Here is a 21585-nt window from a genome sequence, read left to right as displayed (position 1 = left end):
ATGGAGCTCAAATCCTGGAAGAGAAATAACTTGATACGGGATTTGCCCCAGTTAGAGTTACTTATTGTTGTGGTGAGACACCGCCACAACCAAAAGCAAAGCAACGTGGCAGAGAGGGTTTATTCTCATTTCCATATAATGGCTCATCAAAGCATGGAGGAGAAGGACCTCACACAGGGCAGGAACCTGGAGGCAGTTGATGCAGAGGCCTGGGGGGGGGGAAGTGCTCCTTACTGGCTTGGCTCAACGTGACTTGCTAAGCTAGCTTTCCCATAGAACCCAAGTCCACCAGCCCAGGTATGGCACCATCCACAATGGACTGGGCACTTCTCCATCAATTACTGAGAAAATGCCCTATAGCTGGATCTTATGGAGGGATTTTCTTGACTGAGGATGGGAGTGGGGGGAAGTGAGACATTAAATTATCCAGTACAGAACTAAAGATTCATGAGCCTTGCTTTCCCACAACTCTGGCTTAGTTCATACCTGAGCCCTAGCTTATTCTATTAGAATGGTACCCATATGTACACTGAATCCTGCTAATGCCAAAGTCACTTTTGTCTTTAAATGTAGATTTATATAGACTACACATATAATTAGTATATATGTATAGTCTAATACATACTAATACCTAGTATTAGTATATATGTATATATACATATATAGTATATATAAATGTAGATTTATATATATACTAGCCTCAATGAACAATTTTGGGGTGAATATCCATAAGAGTGGGCATTATTTTTTGCCATTTGCAAATGGTATTTATTGCTTTTCCTTGAGAGCTTTGTGAATACCCCCCCCCCACCAAATAAAAAAGGTGGATCAGAGTTTACAGTTTGTGCTGAGAAGTCAAGAGGTAAGGCCCTGTGCTGCCTGGCCACTAGCAGGGACTGTGCACTGTCCCTTTAACACACGGCCATGTCACACATTAAATCACTGGAATGATACAGAGGTTTGGTTTGGGGTTTTGGTTGGGGTGTTTTTCTTTTGTTTGTTTGCTTTTTGTGCCTTCCTGCTATAAAACTGAAAGTTTCAGTTCATTTCTGAAAGATAAATTGGTCAATAAATTCATTTGGTTCTGCTTCTACTTTACACAAAGCTTCATATTCAACCCGATACCTTTCTAGCTGCATCTTTTCTGCTAGCAGTGCCTGCAGTTGCTGCCGTTGGGCTTCTCTCTGCTGCGCTATGGATTTCAGTAAGTTCCGAGCACCAATGGCCTTCATCTTCTCATTCTCTGCTTCTTTGGCAAGCTGATCAACAAGCTCAATTAGACCACCAGCAATTTTCTGAAACTGACCGATTTTGTCCGCAAAATCTTTGCACTCTTTCTTGAGCTCTATGGTCTGCTGTGTAACCTCTGGGTCCAACACCCAAAGCTTGTTCAGTTCATCAAAGTGCAGCCTAAGATGTCCTTGGCCATAGTTATTTCCCTTCCAGGCTCCCTAGAGAAGTTCTACTTTGAAGGGGTGATAGTGGCAATCAGGAGGTATGTCGTAGGAGCAAGGGTCAGGAAAGAATAAAGTCCAGTTGCTTGTCACAGGCATCATTCAACATTTCTTGAGTGCCTACTACATGCGACACTGCTAGATGCTGGGGTGTAAAAACAATGCGGCAGCATGGTGCCTGCCCTGTGCCTTCTTGACAGCGCGCTGCGGCCCCGACGACTATCAGTAGAAGCTTCTCTCCGGTAACTACAGCCGGCTGCTGCCACAGATGCAAGACCTATCAAGAGTGAGCATTAAAGTAACTTCTGGGTAGTTAATCACTGGCTTAGGTAGTTGTGGGAATATCAGTCTGCAATGAGTACTCTGTGGCCTCCTGTTACGAAAAGGAGGGGGGCTTAATTTTAAGAGGATGTAAGGCTATTGAAGGGAACTAAAAAGATCAGTTTGATAAAATGGTACGCTAGTTATGTGAAAAATTGTTAGGGGCTATTGAATAAAGCTATAGAAGAAACCATTCCAGAACTGTGGCAGGGGAGGGAGACAGTGATTTGGAGAATGGTGTGGTGGTACATGACTTTAATGCTTAGCACTTGGGAGGAAAAGGCTTATGAATCTCTGGGTTCAGGTTGAACCTGATCTACGAAGTGAGTTCCAGGCCAACAAGAGTTATATGACGAGACCCAAACTCAATAAAATAATTCATGCCATGGCAAATGAGCATTGAGCAAGGGCCCAGCCAAGCATTTTCCTCTACATAATGTGTGGCAGCGCATTGGTGGTATTAACGGGAATGCTCTGGAAGCCACTTGGGAGGATGGCTGGAAACCCGGTTATGTCTTGCTAGGCATCTGTCTGTGAATTAGAACAGTGTAAGCTCTGCCCTGGGAGTACTAACAGAGCTTAGTGTGGATGAGGTAGTCGTCAGTGGCTACAGGGAGAGCACATAGATGAAAGCCTACTGTGGGAGTGGAGGGGCATGTTGAGGGTAGAGAGTGACTAAGAGTGGAGGAGGAGGGGTTGAGACCTGAAGGGCAGGACCTGTATGGAGGAGATGAGTGTACTGGGGACAGAGTGCTAGCCGTAAGCAAACAGCAGAAGGAAGCCCAGAGCAACTGCATAGGGAGAGGCACATACTGCTTCAGACAGGAGCACAGCCAGGCACTGATGGATTTGCTACTTGAGTCTCCAGTCTCAGAATGGTATAGAGAAGGTGGCAGGGCCAGGTTTTTCTTGCCACCAAGCAGAACAGCACTTTGCAGTTTCTCTGTTTTAAAGAGCAATTTGCCACTTATTGTCTGCCTTCAATAGGAGAAGAATCCCTTGGTCCTGTGAAGGCCCATTTCCCCAGTGTAGCAGAATGCCAGGATGTTGAGGTGTGAGTGAGCATCTTCACAGAAGCAGGAGGAGGGGGAAGGAGGGAAAGGGGATAACATTTGAAATGTAAGTACATAAAATAGCCAATAAAAGTTCCTGAGGGTTTTTTTGTTTTTGTAGAAAATAACATCCTGAGTGAGGTAACCCAGACCCAAAAACATGCATGGCTTGTATTCACTAATGATGTTAGGCAAAAAGCTTGGAATATCAATGATACAATTCACAGACCACATGAAACTCAAGAAGACCAACAAGGATACTTTAGTCCTCCTTAGAAGTGGGGGACAATATTCACAGGAGGTAGAGAGTTGGGACTTAGGAGGAAAGGGGGAGGGGAAAAGGCAGGATGACATGCAGAGGGTCAAGAAATTAAACGGGTATGTAGCAATGGGGAATGGAACTGGGGGTTGCCACCAAAAAGTCCCAGATGCCAGGAAAGCAAGACGCTCACAGGACCCAACAGGATTGGGATTGGCTGAAATGCCCAACAAAGGGGAGGGAGAACCTGTAGAGACCATATCCAGAGGTTAGGCGATGTCCCTGATTGGGGCATGGGGCCACCCATCCTCACAATTTTGATCCAGAATAACTCCTGTCTGAAATACAGGAACAAAGTGGAGCAGAGACTGAAGGAAAGGCCATCCTGAGACTCTGGTTCAATTCCACATGCAGCCATCAAATCCAGTCACTATTGCTCATGCTTGTTGACAGAAGCCTGATATGGAAGTCTTCTCAAGAGACTGTCAGAGCCTTACCAATACAGATGAGGATGCTTGTAGCTAACAATAGAACTGGGCACGTGGACCCCAATGGACGAGTTAGAGAAAGGACTGAAGGAGCTGAAGGGGTTTACAACCCCATTGGAAGAACAATATCAACCAACCAGACCCTCCAGAGCTGCCAGGGACTAAAACCACCGACCAAAGAGTACACGTGGAGCGAACTATTGCTCCAGCTGCATATGTTTCAGAGGATGCTTTGTCTGGCATCAATGGGAAGAGAGGCCCTGGGTCCTGTGAAGGCTCAATGCCCCAGTGTAGGGGAATGCCAGGTCGCTGAGGTAGTGGGTGGGTGGGTAAATGGGGGAGCACCCTCATAGAACCAGGTGAAGAGGAGATAAGATGGGAGTTTGTGGAGGAGAAACTGGGAAAGGGGATAACATCTAAAATGTAAATATAATATTTAATTACAAAAAAAGATCCTGAGTTTTTATATATTTTGGATAGATGCTAATCTCCAAATAACCAAACAACCCAATCAAATAGGGTATAAAACTAAACAAAATTCACAACAAAGGAACCTTGAATGGCCAAGAAGCACTTAAATGTTCAAAGTCATCAGGAAAATGCATGGGCCTTAGGGCCTGGGTGCCTGGAGCTATAGCTCTGTATACCCAGAACCTGATGGGAGAGAACTGGTCCCCCAGAAGTGCAGAAATACCTGAGAGCACAGGTAAGACGACCACTTCTGCTCTGAGGGACCTGCCCAGAGCCCTCAGGACACAGGACCTGAGAAGCAGTCAGGAACAGGATCTTTCTGGTTTCTGCCTGTGCCTAGAACTGACCCTGTGCTACAGTTCTCTATACCCAGACCCAGTTGGGAGAGAGCTGGTCCCGCAGAAGTGCTGACACACCTGGGAGCACAGGTAAGACCACCACTGCTGCTCTGAGGGACCCACCCAGAGCCCTCAGGACACAGGAACCAAGAAATAGTTTGGGACAGGATCCTTCCCGTTTCTGTCTACACCCTATGCTGACCCTGTGCCACAGCTACCTCTACCCAGACCCTGCTGGGAGACAACTGGTCCCCCAGCAGTGCTGACACACAGGCTTACAGGAGGGTCAAGCCACTGTCCAAATCAGCAAGACCAGCTAACACCAGAGAAAAGCAAATGGCAAAAGGCAAGTCCAAGAAACTAAACAACAGAAACCAAGGCCACTTGGCATCATCAGAACCCAGTTCCCCCACCACAGCAAGTCCTGAATACCCCCAATACACTAGAAAAGCAAAATTCTGATTTAAAATCACAACTCATGATGATGATAGAGGACTTTAAAAAAGTCATAAATAACTCCCTTAAAGAAATACAGGACAACACAAGCAAACAGGTAGAAGCTCTTAAAGAGGAAATACAAAAACTCCAAAATTTCTTAGAGAATTATAGGAAAACATGACCAAACAGGTGAAGGAATTGAACAAAACCATTCAGGATCTAAAAATGAGAATAGAAATAAAGAAATCACAATGGAAGATATTAGCCCAAAAGCTTGGATTACCCAAGATACAATTCACAGACCACATGAAGCTCAAGAAAATAACCAAAGTGTGGATGCTTTAGTCCTTCTTAGAAGGGGGAACAAAAATACTCACAGGAGGAAATATAGAAACATGTTTGAAGCAGAGACTCATGTAAAGGCCATCCAGAGACTGCCCCACCTTGAGATCCAGCCCATACACGGCCACCAAACCCAGACAACATTGCTGATGCCAAGAAGTACTTGCTGACAGGATCCTGATATAGCTGTCTCCTGAGAGGCTCTGCAGAATGGATGAAAGTATGTGACCTTGGGGAGTGGAAGGTGGGGTGACCCTCGGAAATGTACCAAAAATCTGGTAGGTGACAGACTCTCAAGACTCCAAGGGAGGGACCTTAGATCAATTGCCCAACAGTGGGGAGAGGGAACTCAGAGTCCACCTCCAGTAGAAAAACAGGGACAGCATCATGCGGAGGGATGGGGTTGCCAGAATTGTTCCTGTCTAAAAGAAGTGAAGGGACAAAAATGGAGAAGAGACTGAGGGAAAGGAGGTCCATTGAAGATTCTATGGTGTACTTACAGATAGGAGCCTAGATGGCTGGCCTCCAAGAGGCCGAACAAACAGCTGACTGAGACAGATGCAGATACTAGAACCTGACCAATGAACAGAAGCTGGGGACCCTTGTGGTTGAATTTAAAGAAAGGGTGGAAGCAGCTGAGGAGGGTGACCCCATAGGAAGATCAGCAGTCTTAACTAACCTGGACCACTGAGATCTCTCAAACATTGAGCCACCAAACAGGCAGCATACACTAGCTGGTACAATGCTCCCAACACAGACAAACAACAGAGGACTGCCTGGTCTGGTTACAATGAGAAAATTTTGAATTGAACCTCACAATTCTAACAGAGTTCTAATCATCCACTACTTACTTTTGTGTCTAAAATGTCCCAATCTCCTTACAATCACATGGGAAAGTCATGCTATAGGAACACGGCAATTTGGCAGTTTCTCAGAAAATTGGGAAATAGTTATACCTCAAGACCCACCTAAACCTCTTTTGGACATAAACCCAACATATGCTCCATCATTTCACAAGAATATTTGCTTAACTATGTTCATAGCAGCTTTATTCATAATAGCCAGAAATGGGAAACAACCCAGATGTCCCTCAACTGAAGAATAGATACAATGTGGTTCAAAGAGTACACATGGGGTGAGACTGTCCGGAACTGATGTGGTGGCCTGCAGACTTAGTCTTCAGGGGTGCAGAAGAAAAGCAATGTGGAGATGGAGGTGAGCCAGGCAGCGTCTGGTACTGACAGTGTCCAGGAGTGGAGGGGCTCGTTGGAAGCTGGGAGAAGGAACCATATTCTGGCAAGAACGGGCTTCTGAAGCATTCATTCTGGCTGGATCTCTGGCTCTTCATTCTTTTCGACCTGGTGTTGTTCATCTTCGAGTGCCTCTTGCCCTGACTTTGTTGCCAAGATTTAAGAATGTGGCTGGCTTCTGGGGTGAATCCTGAAAACTATAGTAGACTCCTTCAATGAAGAGGACTTTCGGCAGCTGAACTCCAGACTTCTAACCTTTCCTTCAGACCTTCACCTGACTGGTGTGAGTCACCTGACTTCTATGAGGGTGCTCCACCACCTGCCCACCCACCCCTGCCTCAATGCCTTAGCATTCTCCTACCCTGCATCACTGAGCCTCCATAGGGCCAAGGGTCTTCCCTCCTAGTGATCCTCTGCCACATATCCAGCTGGAGCCATGAGTCGTCCCCCCCCCATGTGTACTCTTTTGTTTTTCAGTGATTAAACATTTATTAGAGAAAATCAGCATCAATCAGGTCCCAGAATGTGGCAAACTCAGTGTCCACCCCCCAGTCCTGTATTCTAATATATACTTCAGTTACACTGTGCACAAAAATTATCCAAGCAAATGCAACAGGATCTTAAGGCAACTGTCAACAGCTTACCAAATGTTGTGAATTATAAGGGAGAAGAATCCCGCTCCAGGGAGTCTTTGACAGAGTTTCTCACTAAGACTCCTAGCAGTGAAAGATATGGAGTCTAAAATGGCCACATCCTGTAGCCAGGCAGGACTCCTGGTGGAGGAATATGGGCATCAATCTAACTACAAAACCTTTGACTCAAAATGTGTTCCACCTACAAGATGTGCAGGGACAAAGATAGAGTAGAGACTGGGGGAATGGTTAGCTGCAAGCATCCTCATCTGTATCAGTATGACTCTGGCAGAGCCTCTGAGGAGGCATCCATATCAGGTTCCTGCCAGTAAATACTTATTGGCATCAGCAATAGGGAATGGGTTTGAGGGCTGCATATGGGATGGATTCCTAGGTGAGGCAGTCTCTGGATAATCTTTTCTTTAGTCCCTACTCTATTTGTCCCAGTATTTCCTCCTTTGAGTATTTTGTTATCCCTTCTAAGAAGGATTGAAGCTTCCACATTCTGGTCTTCCTTCTTTGTGAGCTTCATAAGGTCTGTGAATTGTTTCATAGGTATTCTGAGCTTTAGAGCTAGTATCCGCTTATCAGTGAGTGCATACCATATGTGATCTTTGGTGACTAAGTTACCTCACTCAGGATGATATTCTCTAATTCCATCCATTTGCCTAAGAACTTCATTAAGTCATTGTTTTTAATAGCTGAGTATTACTCCATTGTATAAATATACCACAATTTCTGTATCCATTTCTCCTTTGAAGAACATCTGGGTTCTTTCCAGCTCTGGCTATTATAAATAAGACTGCTATAAATATGTGGACCATGTGTCTGTGTTATATGTTGGGTATATGCTCAGGAGTGCTATAGCCTAGCTGGGCCCTCAGGAGGCTATTCCCAATTTTCTGAGAAACTGCCAAATTGATTTCCAAAGTGGTTGTACAACTTTGCACTCCCACCAGAAATGGGGAAGTGTTCCCCTGTTCCACATCCTTGCCAACATGGGCTGTCACTTGATTTATTGATCTTAGCTATTCTAATGGTCTGACTGGTGTGAGAATCTCAGGGTTGTTTTGATTTACAGTTCCCTGATTACTAAGGATGTTGAACATTTCTTTAGGTGTTTCTCAGCCTTTAAGTATTTCTTAGTTGAGAATTCTTTGTTTAGCTCTGTCCCCCATTTTTAATAGGATTATTTGATTCTCTGGAGTCTAACTTCTTGAGTTCTTTGTATATATTGAATATTAGACCTCTGTTTGATATAGGATTGGTAAAGATCTTTTTCCAATTTGTTGGTTGCCATTTTGTCCTATCGACAAAGTCCTTTGCCTTACAGAAGTTTTGCAATTTTGAGGTTCCATTTGTTGATTCTTGATCTTAGCGCTTAAGCACTGGTATTCTATTCAGGAAAATTTCTGTGCCTATGTGTTCAATGTTCATCCCCACTTTCTCCTCTTTTAGTTTCAGTGTACCTGGTTTTATGTGGAGGTCTTTGATTCACTTGGAGTTGAGCTTTGTACAAGGAGATAAGAATAGATCAGTTTGCATTCTGCTACATGCTAACTGCCAGTTTAACCAGCACTGTTTGTTGAAAATGCTACCTTTTTTCCATAGAATGTTTTTAGCTCCTTTCTCAAATATCAAGTGACCATAGGTGTGTGGGTTCATTTCTAGGTCTTCGATTCTATTCCACTAATCTTTCTGCCTGTTTCTGTATCAATATCATGCAGTTTTTATCATGATTGTTCTGTAATACAGCTTGAGGTAAGGGATGGTGATTTCCTAAGTAGTTCTTTTATTGTTGAGAACAGCTTTCTCTGTCCTGAGTTTTTTGTTATTCCAAATGAATTTGCAAACTGCTCTTTCTAACTCTATGAAGAATTGAGTTGGAATTTTGATGTGGATTGCATTAAATCTGTAGGTTGTTTTAGGCAAGATGGCCCTTTTTACTATGTTGATCCTTCAAATCCATGAGCATAGGAGATCTTCTATCTTCTGAGATCTTTTTCACTTTCTTTAATCTGAGATTTGAAGTTCTTGTCATGAAGATCTTTCGCTTGCTTAGTTAGGGTCACACCAAGGTATTTTATATTGTTTGTGACTATTTGAAGAATGTCGATGCCCTAATTTCTTTCTCAGCGTGTTTATCCTTTGAGTAGAGGAAGGGTACTGATTTAATTTTATAACCAGCCACTTTGCTGAAGTTGTTTTTCAGCAGTAGGAGTTTTCTGGTGCAATTTTTGGGGTCAAATAGTAAATTTTGACTTCTTCCTTTACCATTTGCATCCCTTTTACCTCCTTTTGTTCTCTAATTTCTCTTGCTAGGACTTTGAGTACTATATTGAATAGGTAGAAAGAGAGTGGACAGCCTTGTCTGGTCCCTGATTTTAGCTTGATTGCTTCAATTTTCTCACCATTTACTTTGATGTTGGCTATTGGTTTGCTGTATATTGCTTTTTGCTATGTTTAGACCTGGGCCTTGAATAGTGAACCTTTCCAAGATTTAACTTTGGTACCTGGTATCTGTCTAGAAAATAGTCAATTTCATCCAGATTTTCCAGTTTTGTTGAGTATAGACTTTTGTAGTAGGATCTGATAATTTTTTTTAATTTCCCCAGTTTCTGTTGCTATGTCTCCCTTTTCATTTCTGATTTTATTAATTTAAATACTGTCTCTGTGACCTCTAGTTAGTCTGGCTAAGGATTTATCTATTTTGTTGATTTTTTTTTCAAAAAAAAAAAACAGCTCTTGGGTTTGTTGGTTCTTTGTATAGTTCTTATTGTTTCTACTTGGTTGATTTCTGCTCTGAGTTTGTTTATTGCCTGTCATGTACTCCTCTTGGGTATATTTGCTTCTTTTTGTTTTAGAGATTTCAGGTGTGCTGTCAAGCTGTTAGTATATGCTCTCTCCAGTTTATTTTTGGAGGCACTTAGAGCTATGAATTTTCCCCTTATCACCACTTTTATTGTATCCCATAAATCTGGGTATGTTGTATCTTCATTTTCATTAAATTCTATAAAGTCTTTATTTCTTCCTTGACCAAGTTATCATTGAGAAGAGCATTGTTCAGCTTCCATGTGTATGTGGGCTTTCTGTCAGTTTTGTTGTTGTTTTTGTTTTGTTCTGTTTTGGTTGTAGGAAGCACCCTACACCCTAGAACACTTTATTAGACCTTATTGCTGAAGTAGTTAGACACTGGACCTGGTCCCTGGTTACTCTGCAGAGCCCTCCCAAGTTGCTGGACCTTAGGACACCTCTGAAGAGTGGGAAGAACAGTACCTCCTAAGCGCTTCAGAGGTAAAGTGGGCTTCAACAGGGCTCTCGAGTTAGCACAGGGGTCAGGAGTGTAGGCTTAAGCCAGTGCCCAGGGGCAATGTTCCCTGAGATGAGTCAAGCCCCAGCTCCCTGACCTTTCCAGAATAATGGGTGGGTAAGGGGAACAGCACTGTAGAGGGGGCAAACTAAGCATCTCTTATGTGGAAGCCATGCTGGGCTGGAGCAGCCAGCACCAAGCTTGGAGACAAAGTCTTCGGGAGTGACCACAGCAGGTAAGACTGAAATGTCACTGGAAGCAGCCATGTGCATGCGGGACAAGACAGGGTGCCTCAAGGACAGGCTGCCCAGCCTGGGTTTGGGGCTCCCAGTTCTTTAGGATGAAGAATACAGGAGTGCAGTTAGGTGTTTCCTTAACCAAGGCCACTCTTTGTCTCCTAGGGGTAACTCTCCCACCTGAACATGCAAGGGCTAACCTGGACACCTTAGCCTTCCTTACAAGGCACTTGTTAGAGGGCTGCTGGAGATTGCAGGGGAGATGGGAGGTGACTCTGGTGGTCGCATCGAATCTACACAATCACAAGTGAGTGGAGGTGGTCAAGGACTTAGGGGCGACCATAGTACAAGCACACAGCCAGACCAATGAGCAGTGCGGCCAGGAAGAAGGTGGCTGTGGGCTGCAGCTGCAGCGGCACTGCCGACGGCACAGCAGTGACCGAGAGCGAGCAGGACACGATGAAGAGGCGCGTGATGCTGCTGCCATGCTTCATGACGGCTGACAGGAGCAGTCCGTTTACTCCCTGGTTCAGCACCACGAGCACCGCCCATCCAGAGAAACCCTCTAGGAAGCCTGGGCCTGGGCCACTGCCAGCATACAGTCCAAGGTTCAGGATCACCCCAAAAGTGTAGAGGAAGAGGTTCTGGAGAGCCAAGGACAGCCGCTGTCGCTTCATGATCAGCTCTGTGTACACGGAGGACAAGCCGGAGATGAGGCAGTACAGGACGAGGAGCAGAAGTCCCAGTGGAGTGATATGCGGGGGCATGGGACGGGCTCCAGCTGCTGATGGGGGCCCGGGAAGGGTGTTCACAGGCTCCTGAAAGCCACCTGATGCATAGCAGGCCCCTGCAGCCATCAGTAGCAGCAGCGCCAATCCCTGACAAGCAGAGAGGCGATGTCCAAGGCAGAGGCAGTACAACAGAGCTGTGCTTCCAATCTTGAGACTGCTCAGCGCCTGATAGGTGCTTGGGGTCCATGTAGCGCTGCAGATAAATCACCAGGTTGTTGTTGGCACCATAGAGCAGAGCCGATAGTGCAAAAGGCACAGCCTGGCGCCAGGGTGGCGTGCCCTGGGGCCATGTTTGTCAGCCTACCAGGAGGGAGAAGGCGCGCAACAGGAGCTTGGTCAGCTCAGTGAGTAACACAGCTGAGGAGGGCCGGAAGGGCGCTCGGCCATCCACGTGGCACAGTGCTAAGAATGGCGCATGGGCACCGTACATGGCAGTGGACAGGAACAGCATCAGGGTCCAGCGAGCCTGTCTTGGCCGGGCTAGGCCTGGCATACCCCCATCTTCTACACTCATGGCCCACACCAGACCCTGGGTGGCCTGGGTAGCCAGCAAGGGACAGAGGGACTGGGACATATTTGTAGAAAACGTCGCCAAATCATCACCAGAGAGAATACTGAGGGTCAGAGACAGCTGCATATTCCAGTTAGGTCTTGAAGAGGGGATTCACGACCAATAGTTTTGGGGTCAGTCCCATGGAACTAGGGAGGAAAGGAGTCTAGGGTGCAGACTGACAGAGCACTGTCCACTCTCTGCAGGCCCAACATGCTCATTCTGCTTTCCCCCAAGGGTCTAGTCAGGCCCCTTTCGTATTGACCTAAAGTAGTTCTTCAGTGTCTTCTCCACGTTGGGTACAGCATATGCCTGAGCTGCATAGATGCTGGTGCAAGTGCCCATTGTAAAGCCCATTACCGCGAATGCCCTCAGTTTGGTCACCACGTATCCTGCCAGGAATCCCTTGAAGAATGAGGAGGACAAGAGTGAGCCCTCCTGGCTTACACCACTATTGACTTCATCTTCCACATGCTGCTGTGGGTGCTCCAGCTGGTTCTTGAGAAATGTCAGGTCCTTAAAATTGGGCAAAGAATCCTTGTCATCCGCCATCTTCCCCTTGTCGGAACTTCATCGGTTTTGTTGTTATTGAAGACCAGCCTTAGTCCATGGTGATCTGATAGGATGCATGGGAGTATTTCAGTCTTCTTGTATCTGTTGAGGCCTGTTTTGTGACTGATTATATGGTCAATTTTGGAGAAGGTATCATGAGGTGCTGAAAAGAAGATATATTCTTTGTTTTAGGATGAAATGCTCTATAGATGTCTGTTAAATCCATTTGGTTCATAACTTCTGTTAGTTTCACTGTGTCTCTGTTCACTTTCTGCATCCATGATCTGTCCATTGATGAGAGTGGGGTGTTAAAGTCTTCCACTATTATTGTGTGTAGTGCAATATATGCTCTGAGATTTAGTAGTTTCTTTTATGAATGTGGGTGCCCTTGCATTTGGACCACAGATGTTCAGGATTAAGAGTTCATCTTTTTAGATTTTCCCTTTGATGAGTATGAAGTGTCCTTTCTTATCTTTTTTGATAAATTTGTTTGAAAGTTTAATTCCTAGCACCTATATTAGGCAGCATGTAATCGCCTATAACTCCAGCTTCAGGGGTATCTAACTCCTTAGGCCTGTATGATCACTCACATGCACATGCATATACACACACATAGATACATACATACATACATATGTACATACACACAAAGGTAATAAAATTTAGTTTTTAAATTTCCTTTAAAATACAGCTATATTTTTTATTAGACATAGTTTTATCTAGAGAATGTAGGTATAACCTGTTCCACTAGGCCATCAGGAATTCTGACATAAAAATACAATGACTTGCTTAGCAAGCACCCGTCCCTCAAAATTTGGTTTTGCATCCCTGTGACATTTAAATAGCAAGAACAAAATTGAAGAGATGGGGTAGGGTACAGCATCTGTCCCCATCCTTCTCCAAAATAGCCACCTATAAGACAGAGGACTCTGTGTGGCCTCTCCGTCAGCCTCCCTTGGGCAGGGTATTAACATATAGGTATGGTCCAGCTCTTCATGCTCTTCTGCTTTAGACAATGTTTGAAAAGCTTGTTTCTAGTCTCTATGAAAGTGTTATGCCTAAAAGAGCATCTCTGTGCATTGTTGTAACTGTGGGATCCAAGCATGTCCCTTGTTTGAAGAAATGCAGTTTGGAAGTCCTCATTGCTGTAATGTCTTCTTTTCTTGTTCTTTATCAGCATGCTTAGCATTTGCATCTATCATGGGGTATATAAAGCCCTGTTCACTCAGTATCTCTTTCTGTCAAGACAAGTTGGTAGAGGTCAGGAATATAGTTCAGTTGTAGAGGGCTTTATGAGCATGCTCAAGGCTCTAGATCAACCTTAAACACCAGGAAAATAAGTAAAATAAGGGGGAAAAGAACACTTCTGGTCTAAATCAGTCCTACCTAGCAGCTATGTTCTGCAGCTCTACGGGGAATGTGGCATATAGCCATGGGCAATCTGTCTCTTCTACTCCCAGAACTGTCTTTAGCAGTATTTTATATCTCAGCAATACAAGATGAAATGATGCAGCATTCACCATTTTTTTGCATTACTGTAATTGTGACAGGGCAAGACAAACCTCAGGCCATTTCGGGTTTAACTAGAATTTGATCTCCCTGGTGAAGGTTCCAGTGGAAAATTACCCAACTCTGTTCTAGGAACCGGAATTCACGATGCTCCAGCAATTCACCTTAGCTTCTGTTAAATGGCCTGCTTGGGCAAATCTCCCCCTGAGAACAGCAGAGTGAGAAACCATGATGTGGTTTTTGTCTTCTAAAAGCCTTTGCTATAAATGCTTAGGACTACACTTTGGTCCTAAATAACCTGAGTGTCGTCCTGGCCATTTGGAATACAGACTTCCAATTGGCTATAAACTGTGTCTATGTGGACATTTCTAGTAGGCTTGCTGGAACATAATCCTCAACTCATTTGGATCAGTTCAAAAGTCAGATGGACAGGTATATAGTTATATCCATTGGTAAATTCCAGACACCTTCTGAAACTCAAGTCATTTTGCCTTTTGTTTTCCTCCTTTAAGGTAAGGTTGCCCAGACTGGTTTTAGAGTCCCAGGGTCAAGCCATACTCCAGCCTCTACCTCCCGAGTAGATACTGCAGTTATGAACAACTGTACCTTCTTCCCAAGTTAGTTCCTCTTATGAACATTAACATGTTCTGTTTTAATGCTGGAGTTTTCCAAAATTCCCACAGTGATGTTCTCCTTAAAGGCCAGGTTTTCATTATCCCTCTCCTGAACCATATAGCCAGGCTACTGACTAGCTGCAGTGTCATAATTCCGGTAACCCCACAAAGAAGAGCTGTTAGCATTGTTCAAACTCTCCCATGACTGCTAGGAAGACGGCATCTTATTTACACTCCCTGTGTTAGGGGTTTGTTGCTGTGATGAAACACCATGGCCATAGCACCTGTTATAAAGGAAAGCATGCAACTGTGGTCGGCTAACAGTTCAGAAGTTTAGTCCATTGTCAGCATGGAGGGAAGCATAGTAGCAGGCAGGCTACACCTGGAGGGGCTGGCATCGGGAAGAGGGAGTGTGAGCCACTGAGTCTGGCTGGAGCTTCAAAATCTCAAAGCCCATCCCCAGAAACAGACTTCTCCAACAACTTCAAACCTCCCAATATGGCCACTTCCTATGACTCTATGGGGGCCATTTCATTCAGACCACCACACAACCACCCAGAGCTCTTTTTCCTCTCTCTAAACACAGTGGTGGTTTTCCAAGCAAGAAAAACACTAGCCTTAGAACTTCTAACTATATAACTCCTTATTGGTTAATTGAGTTTTGTGTCCAAGACACTATCAACACAATATAAATCTAATATAATTTCACACTATTCCAAAATTAGTTCTAAGTAAACCAACTAAACAAGTATTATTTTTTCAGCTCCATATTTCAACTACAACATATGAATGATATATGTGCACATATCCTTAGTCCCTTCCTCCTCAGGAACACAGAAGTTCTTGTCACTGGGTTGGTTAAGGGATCAGCTCTCACACTTAAATTATCTAGGTCCCCACCAGTGTTTACATGATTTATTTACACAGCATTTACTGCAAAGAGACACTATGACCAAGGTAACTTATAAAAGGAAACATTTAACTGAGACTTAATTACAACTTCCAAAAGTTAATTCACTCTCATCATGGTGAAGAGTGTGATGGCAGGCAGGGAGAGGAAAGAGAGAGAAAGACACTGGGCCTGGCATGGGGTTTTGAAACCTTAAAGCCCACACCCAGTGACACACTGCTCAAATAAAGCTACACCTCCTAATCCTTCTCCAAGAGTTCTACTCCCTGGTGAGTAAGTATTCAAATACAATTCTGTGGGGCTATTCTCATTCTCATTCAACCCAATCACTTCACCTTTGGGCATCAGGTATGCCCTAGAAATAACAAAAGGCATTCTTTCCCAGAATGCTAAGGGTTTTAGGAGCCCTGTACCAAGAAGCCTAGACAAAGACTGTGTTGTGTGTCTTTTGCCAGAGATGTGGCAGCTTGTATGAAGGTGTTAACAGTGCAAAATGGAATTAGAGGGACTCCAGATGTATTCTGGGGTCAGGTTTCCTAAATGATTGGGTTAGGAAAGAGGCACTCTCCAGAGTGATGATTGTTCCAATGTTCACCAAAGGAAGAGGGGAGGATGTGAAAGAACTATATAAGAAATGTTTAAAATATCAGACTAGCCACATAGATGAATCATAACAAATATTCTTGGCGAAACAGCAAAATCGCAAGATTTCATTATGATTATAGAAGTGAATTTATATTAAGCTGAAAAACAGACAAACTCCATTTGTGGTAGATGAGAAAACAGTGACCCAATTGTGAGGAAGGAAAGCACTGTTCTGATTGATGGAAATACAATGGGAGAATTCCAGCAAGGGGAATGTTAGGCATCTTGATGTGTGTGGGTCATGGTTACACAGACACACACACACACATAAAAAGACTGAGCATCATACTAAGCACATTTATAAACTTAAAGAACATTAGAGAAAACGGAATAAGAAACTTCTTCCACAACTGAGGAAAAATATGACAAATCATCCTGTAAGGGAAGGAAGAAAGATGGAAGAAAAATTAACAAGATAATCATGGTTACCTTTAAACCTTACAAACTGGCAGGAAGAAGTGTGAAACCCATTTTCACGTATACATACGAGACCAAACAGGAAAAAAAAAGGTTTAAAAATTAAAATAAAAGGAGTAAATCCATATGACTCCTTCTCATTGTTGTTTCGCCCATCAACACCTTCTCCCTCCCTTCAAGGGAAAAATAAACCTTTGCATCTCAGTTACTACGTTTTATATACAAACTCCGTTCTTTTCTCTTTTAAAGAATTGTTTATTTTACGTGTGTGAGTACACTGTCTTCAGACACACCCAAAGAGGACATCAAATCCCGTTACAGATGGTTGTGAGCCACCACGCAGTTGCTGGGATTTGAACTCAGGACCTCTGGACGAGCAGCCAGCGCTCTTAACCGCTGAGTCATCTCTCCAGCCCCCACAAACTCCGTCCCAAACCGACTACTAATTTTATTTTCCAGGAGGTGGTTTGTTTGTTTGTTTGAACATCGTTTGGGTAACTAGGTTTGGAATGCCTTGGAATTCTTCTCACTAAGAGCAATGGAACTTCATTTCTCCTTCTCTTAACGGCTTTTTCATTCAGCCGCGCTTCTGGGCCGGGGAGCCCCACACGTGAAGCCGGGGCCAGCCGAGTGAGGCTGAGGAGGCCCCAAGCCACAAACCAGTTTCCGCCTCCCCGAGACACCCGCTTGAGGTGCGGACCTGCCGACCAATCACAGCCAGGAGTCGCCCGTGGCTCAGGGGCGGCCCTGCCCAGCCTTCCGCCCTCCCGCCTGCGCAGGGCGCCCCCGACCGGTAGGAGGCGGTCTGGACCAGCTGGGGAGCTCAGAGTCGCGCCGTCTCTTGGCTCTCCACAGCCACAGTCCTCGCTGCTGTCCTCGCTGCTGCCGACATGGTTGAAGCCGACCGTCCAGGGAAGCTCTTCATCGGGGGTCTCAACCTCGAAACCGACGAGAAGGGCCTCGAAGCCGCTTTCGGCAAGTATGGCCGCATCATCGAGGTGCTCCTGATGAAGGACCGGGAAACCTCCAAGTCCAGAGGCTTCGCGTTCGTCACCTTCGAGAACCCCGCGGACGCCAAGGCCGCCGCCCGAGACATGAACGGCAAGTCCCTGGATGGTAAGGCCATCAAGGTGGCCCAGGCCACCAAGCCGGTGTTCGAGAGCGGCCGCCGCGGGCCCCCTCCCCCCCGCAGCCGAGGCCGCCCGAGGGGCCTGCGCGGGACCCGCGGCGGCGGCCCGAGGCGCCCTCCCTCCCGGGGCGGGTCGGCCGACGAAGGCGGCTACGCGGGGGATTTCGACCTGCGGCCTTCGCGGGCGCCTATGCCCCTGAAGCGCGGACCACCGCCGCGCCGGGCCGGGCCTCCCCCCAAGAGAGCAGCGCCGTCGGGCCCGGCGCGCAGCGGCGCGGGGATCCGCGGGCGAGCGGCAAGCTCCCGGGGACGAGACGGATACGGGGCCCCGCCGCGCCGGGAGCTGCCGCCTCCCCGCCGCGACCCTTACCTGGGCCCGCGCGATGAGGGCTACTCGCCCCGGGAGAGCTACTCCAGCCGCGACTACCCGAGCGCCCGGGACCCGCGCGACTTCGCGCCTTCGCCCCGCGACTACACCTACCGCGACTATGGCCACTCGAGCGCGCGAGACGAATGCCCTTCCAGGGGCTACTGCGAGCGCGACGGCTACGGGGGCCGCGAGCGCGACTACTCCGAGCATCCTGGCGGTGGCTCCTACCGCGACCCCTTCGACAGCTACGGGGACCCGCGTGGCGCCGGCCCTGCCCGAGGCCCGCCGCCATCTTATGGCGGGGGCCGCTACGACGAGTACCGCGGCTGCTCGCCCGACGGCTATGGCGGCCGCGACAGCTACCGCAGCGAGCGCTACTCGAGTGGCCGCGAGCGCGTGGGTCGGCCGGAGCGCGGGCTGCCGCCGTCTGTAGAACGAAGCTGCCCGACGCCGCGCGATTCCTACAGCCGCTCGGGCCGCCGCGCGCCCCCCAGGGGCGGAGGCCGCGTGGGAAGCCGCCTGGAGCGAGGGGGAGGCCGGAGCAGGTACTGAGTCCACCGGCCGCTGGCCCCAGGACTGGCATCCGAAGTCAAGAAAAGAAGAATCAGTTTCCCGGTAACTCGTCCAAGGACTAGTCCTAAGAAGAGTTGTTTTTCTTATTTTTACCGTTTTAAGATTTTTCTCCCTTGTTAACTTCCTCTGCATTTTTATGCATTTGAGAGGCAAAAAAAAAAAAAAGTTAAAACTCGTTTAATTTCATTTTGGAATTGTTAAACGTTTCAACAAGCTCGTGTTAAAAGTATGACTTGAACCTGCGTAGTAGTCTTCCTTGTCGTTCAAAGTAGTTCCCGTAAAGGCTTCTTCCCTTCCAAATTTGCCTGATAAAGGAGGCAAACGGTTCTAAGGTCTTTGCACAGAAATCTTGCCCACCTAAAGCGGAAAAAGGATCGTGCCCCTTCAGACCAAACTGGGGATTAGGGAGAAAGAGTTGGGGGTAATTGGTATTTGCTACTCGATTTCAAAGTGTCTTTCAAACTGAACCTGTTTCCAGTACTAAAAACCAACCAAACAGCAACCAAACCCACTTAGACCAGACGTGGTGTAAAGAAGGTGCCCTTCGATTGATGAGTCAAAAGCAAATGGATGCTGGCTTTTATTTTAACTTCTTTTTGACTGCTTTGCCGATTTTGCTTTTTCTTTGGAGATCTGCAGAATCTCCTGTCTCTTCCTTTCCCAAGATAGTATATACATGATTGGAACAGCGATGGAATACTAAATTTAAAATTTGACCAACCAACCACAAAGCTGAGAAACAAAACAACCCAAAATTACCTATTGATAGCATTTATTTCTACCATTAATAAGTTATTCAGAAACATGCCAATGGTGGATTTGGGAATCATAATGACTTCCATTCCTAACTCTGATACAGATACTGGTTCAGGTGGAGAAAATTGGGCTTCTTCCCCCCCCCACCCCCCGGGGGTGAAGCTTCTCAGGAACAAAGGTCAGAGAATCCCTGAAAGATTGCATTTCAACATCTGAGAATCTCAAACTACCTTGAAGGGGTAGGGTCAACTGTCGGAAAATAAACCAAAGGGTTTGTTGAGTGGTCCCCATGAAAAGGGAGGTTTGGGCAGAAAAATATCAGAGAGGCTTCTTTCAAGATACTTCAGGAGAAACATGTCTCCTCTTTCCACCCCAAACTTAGGTCAAGAAATACTTGTGGACTTCCCCCCTGCTTATGTGAGAAAATGGTATAGAACTTGTTTTACAGTGTAATGTTGCTGGAGGAAAAGGATGGACACCTGAACAACAAAAAATGTCTTGAGCTCTGAATGCAACACACACGGTCCTAGAACACGGGTGGTTTTCTGACAATGTAGTAGGTGAATGAAAGGATATGCCATATAGTGGCCCAGAAGATGAAATACAGCAAATAGAAAATTTAAATCCAGGAATTATTCTAGCAAAACTCCTAAGATCTTTATGGGGAAAGATATTTATTAAAGGACAAAAGAAGAACTAAACAAATGGAAATTTGTGTTTGCTCGAAATTGATTAGGCTTACCATAACTTCTCAATTTCACCAAAGTAATTTGAAAAAGCAGTGCAACTCAAGTGAAGTCACAATATATCTTTTTTTCTCATAGTTCCCCTTCCCTCCTTAATAACACCCATTTGTTGTTGATCCGAGATGCAATGTAAATATTTGGTAAGCTAAACCCAAAACAAAACTAGCTTTATCTCATCAACAAATTATGAAGGAAGTTTTTATTTTTTAAAGATAATGGAAGATATAGCTAATCCTAAAATTCACATGATGGAATAAAGAGCAAGAAGCACCAAAACAGTATTGAGAAAGTATTAGGAGATACCAAATATTATTACAGATGTCAAGATTTATTACAAAGCTCTAGCAATTTAAGCTGTATATATTATCAACAGACAAGAATAGACCAGTTGACCACAATCATGAGCCTAGGAGCAGCCCCACTTACAGATAAAAGCATGGTCATATGATAGAAGTAGCTTTAAAAGCCAATGGTGAAAGAATGGACAACTTAAAAATGACTGTTGATTTGCAAATGATAAAATCAGATTCTTTAACTCACACCATACACAGAAATACCTTCTAGATGGTTTGAAAACAATTCTGAAGAGAAAAACTGCATTCACCATAGTTGGGTAGAAAATTCTTTTTAAAGACAAAAGCCCAAACCTAAAGGAAAATGTTGACATAATTTCCACACTCTTATTTTGTGATAAAGGTACTGTTAACAAAATGAAATGTCAAATCAATTGAAAGATCTTTATATTGAAATAGCTTCCAAAAGAGTGCTTTGCAATCCAGTTTTTAAAAATGACAAGAAAAAAATGAGCAGAAGGACTCATGCTTTCCTGGTCAGTATAGAGGTGGATACAGCCACTATGAAGTAAATTGCCAGTGCCTAGTAAAGCTGAAGGGTGTGGGTCTCATGATCCAGAAATTTCCTTTCAAGAAAATGCCCTAAAAATGCACAAGTACACAAGGAGTTTTATGTACACTCATGATCCAGAAATTTTCTTTCAAGAAAATGCCCTAAAAAATGCACAAGTACACAAGGAGTTATGTACAAACTGGTCTTTTAGAGCCCTCTTGGGTATTTAAAAAAGGTGTTAAAGGATTGTCTGGAACAGTTCAGCAGAGGATGAAGTCTCACCCAGAAGCTCAGGTGAATTGACCAGATCCACGTGATCAACATGGGTAAGTATAAACAATGTGGTAGAAAGGGGAAAACTGCATAAGTATACTAAAACCAGAAAGCATTATGGGAGTGATAACACTTAATAGGGATAGTTAGTGTGAGAAAGAAAAGGTGATTTTAGCTCAATCTAATGCTCTATGCTTTTTACTTTTTTTTTTTTTTCTTTTTTTTTTTGGATGATGGATTTTACTTGTGCCCCATGAAGTAGAGAAAGAAGGATTGAGCTGAGGTTACATATATCTTATCTCAAAAATAATTT

The 21585-nt window shown here is 45.1% G+C and overlaps 2 protein-coding genes and 3 pseudogenes across 5 annotated transcripts; 2 read left to right on the top strand and 3 right to left on the bottom strand.

Annotated features, from left to right (window-relative positions):
* Positions 1-1043: 1043 nt before the first annotated feature.
* On the bottom strand, positions 1044-1553 carry LOC308417418 (intraflagellar transport protein 20 homolog; annotated as a pseudogene). The gene has a single exon. The product of its transcript is annotated as an intraflagellar transport protein 20 homolog (transcript).
* A 4819-nt stretch (positions 1554-6372) lies between these two features.
* Positions 6373-6557, top strand: LOC308418254 (sarcoplasmic/endoplasmic reticulum calcium ATPase regulator ARLN-like; annotated as a pseudogene). The gene has a single exon. The product of its transcript is annotated as a sarcoplasmic/endoplasmic reticulum calcium ATPase regulator ARLN-like (transcript).
* Positions 6558-10920: 4363 nt separating this feature from the next.
* Positions 10921-11896, bottom strand: LOC308417382 (putative UDP-sugar transporter protein SLC35A4; annotated as a pseudogene). The gene has a single exon. The product of its transcript is annotated as a putative UDP-sugar transporter protein SLC35A4 (transcript).
* Positions 11897-12172: 276 nt separating this feature from the next.
* LOC308416720 (SLC35A4 upstream microprotein-like) lies at positions 12173-12484 on the bottom strand (the record flags this gene model as incomplete). Its single annotated transcript, XM_080911778.1, has 1 exon — positions 12173-12484. The coding sequence occupies one exon, from the start codon at positions 12482-12484 to the stop codon at positions 12173-12175; it is 312 nt and encodes a 103-aa protein (XP_080767904.1).
* Positions 12485-17469: 4985 nt separating this feature from the next.
* On the top strand, positions 17470-18630 carry RBMXL2 (RBMX like 2; the record flags this gene model as incomplete). The annotated part of the gene is made up of 1 exon (XM_080910926.1): positions 17470-18630. The coding sequence occupies one exon, from the start codon at positions 17470-17472 to the stop codon at positions 18628-18630; it is 1161 nt and encodes a 386-aa protein (XP_080767052.1).
* Between the last annotated feature and the right edge of the window lie 2955 nt (positions 18631-21585).

Source organism: Micromys minutus (genome assembly GCF_963924665.1).
Source record: "Micromys minutus genome assembly, chromosome: 2".
In the NCBI taxonomy this organism is placed as follows: domain Eukaryota; kingdom Metazoa; phylum Chordata; class Mammalia; order Rodentia; family Muridae; genus Micromys; species Micromys minutus.
This window is presented reverse-complemented; position numbering and strand designations above follow the sequence as displayed.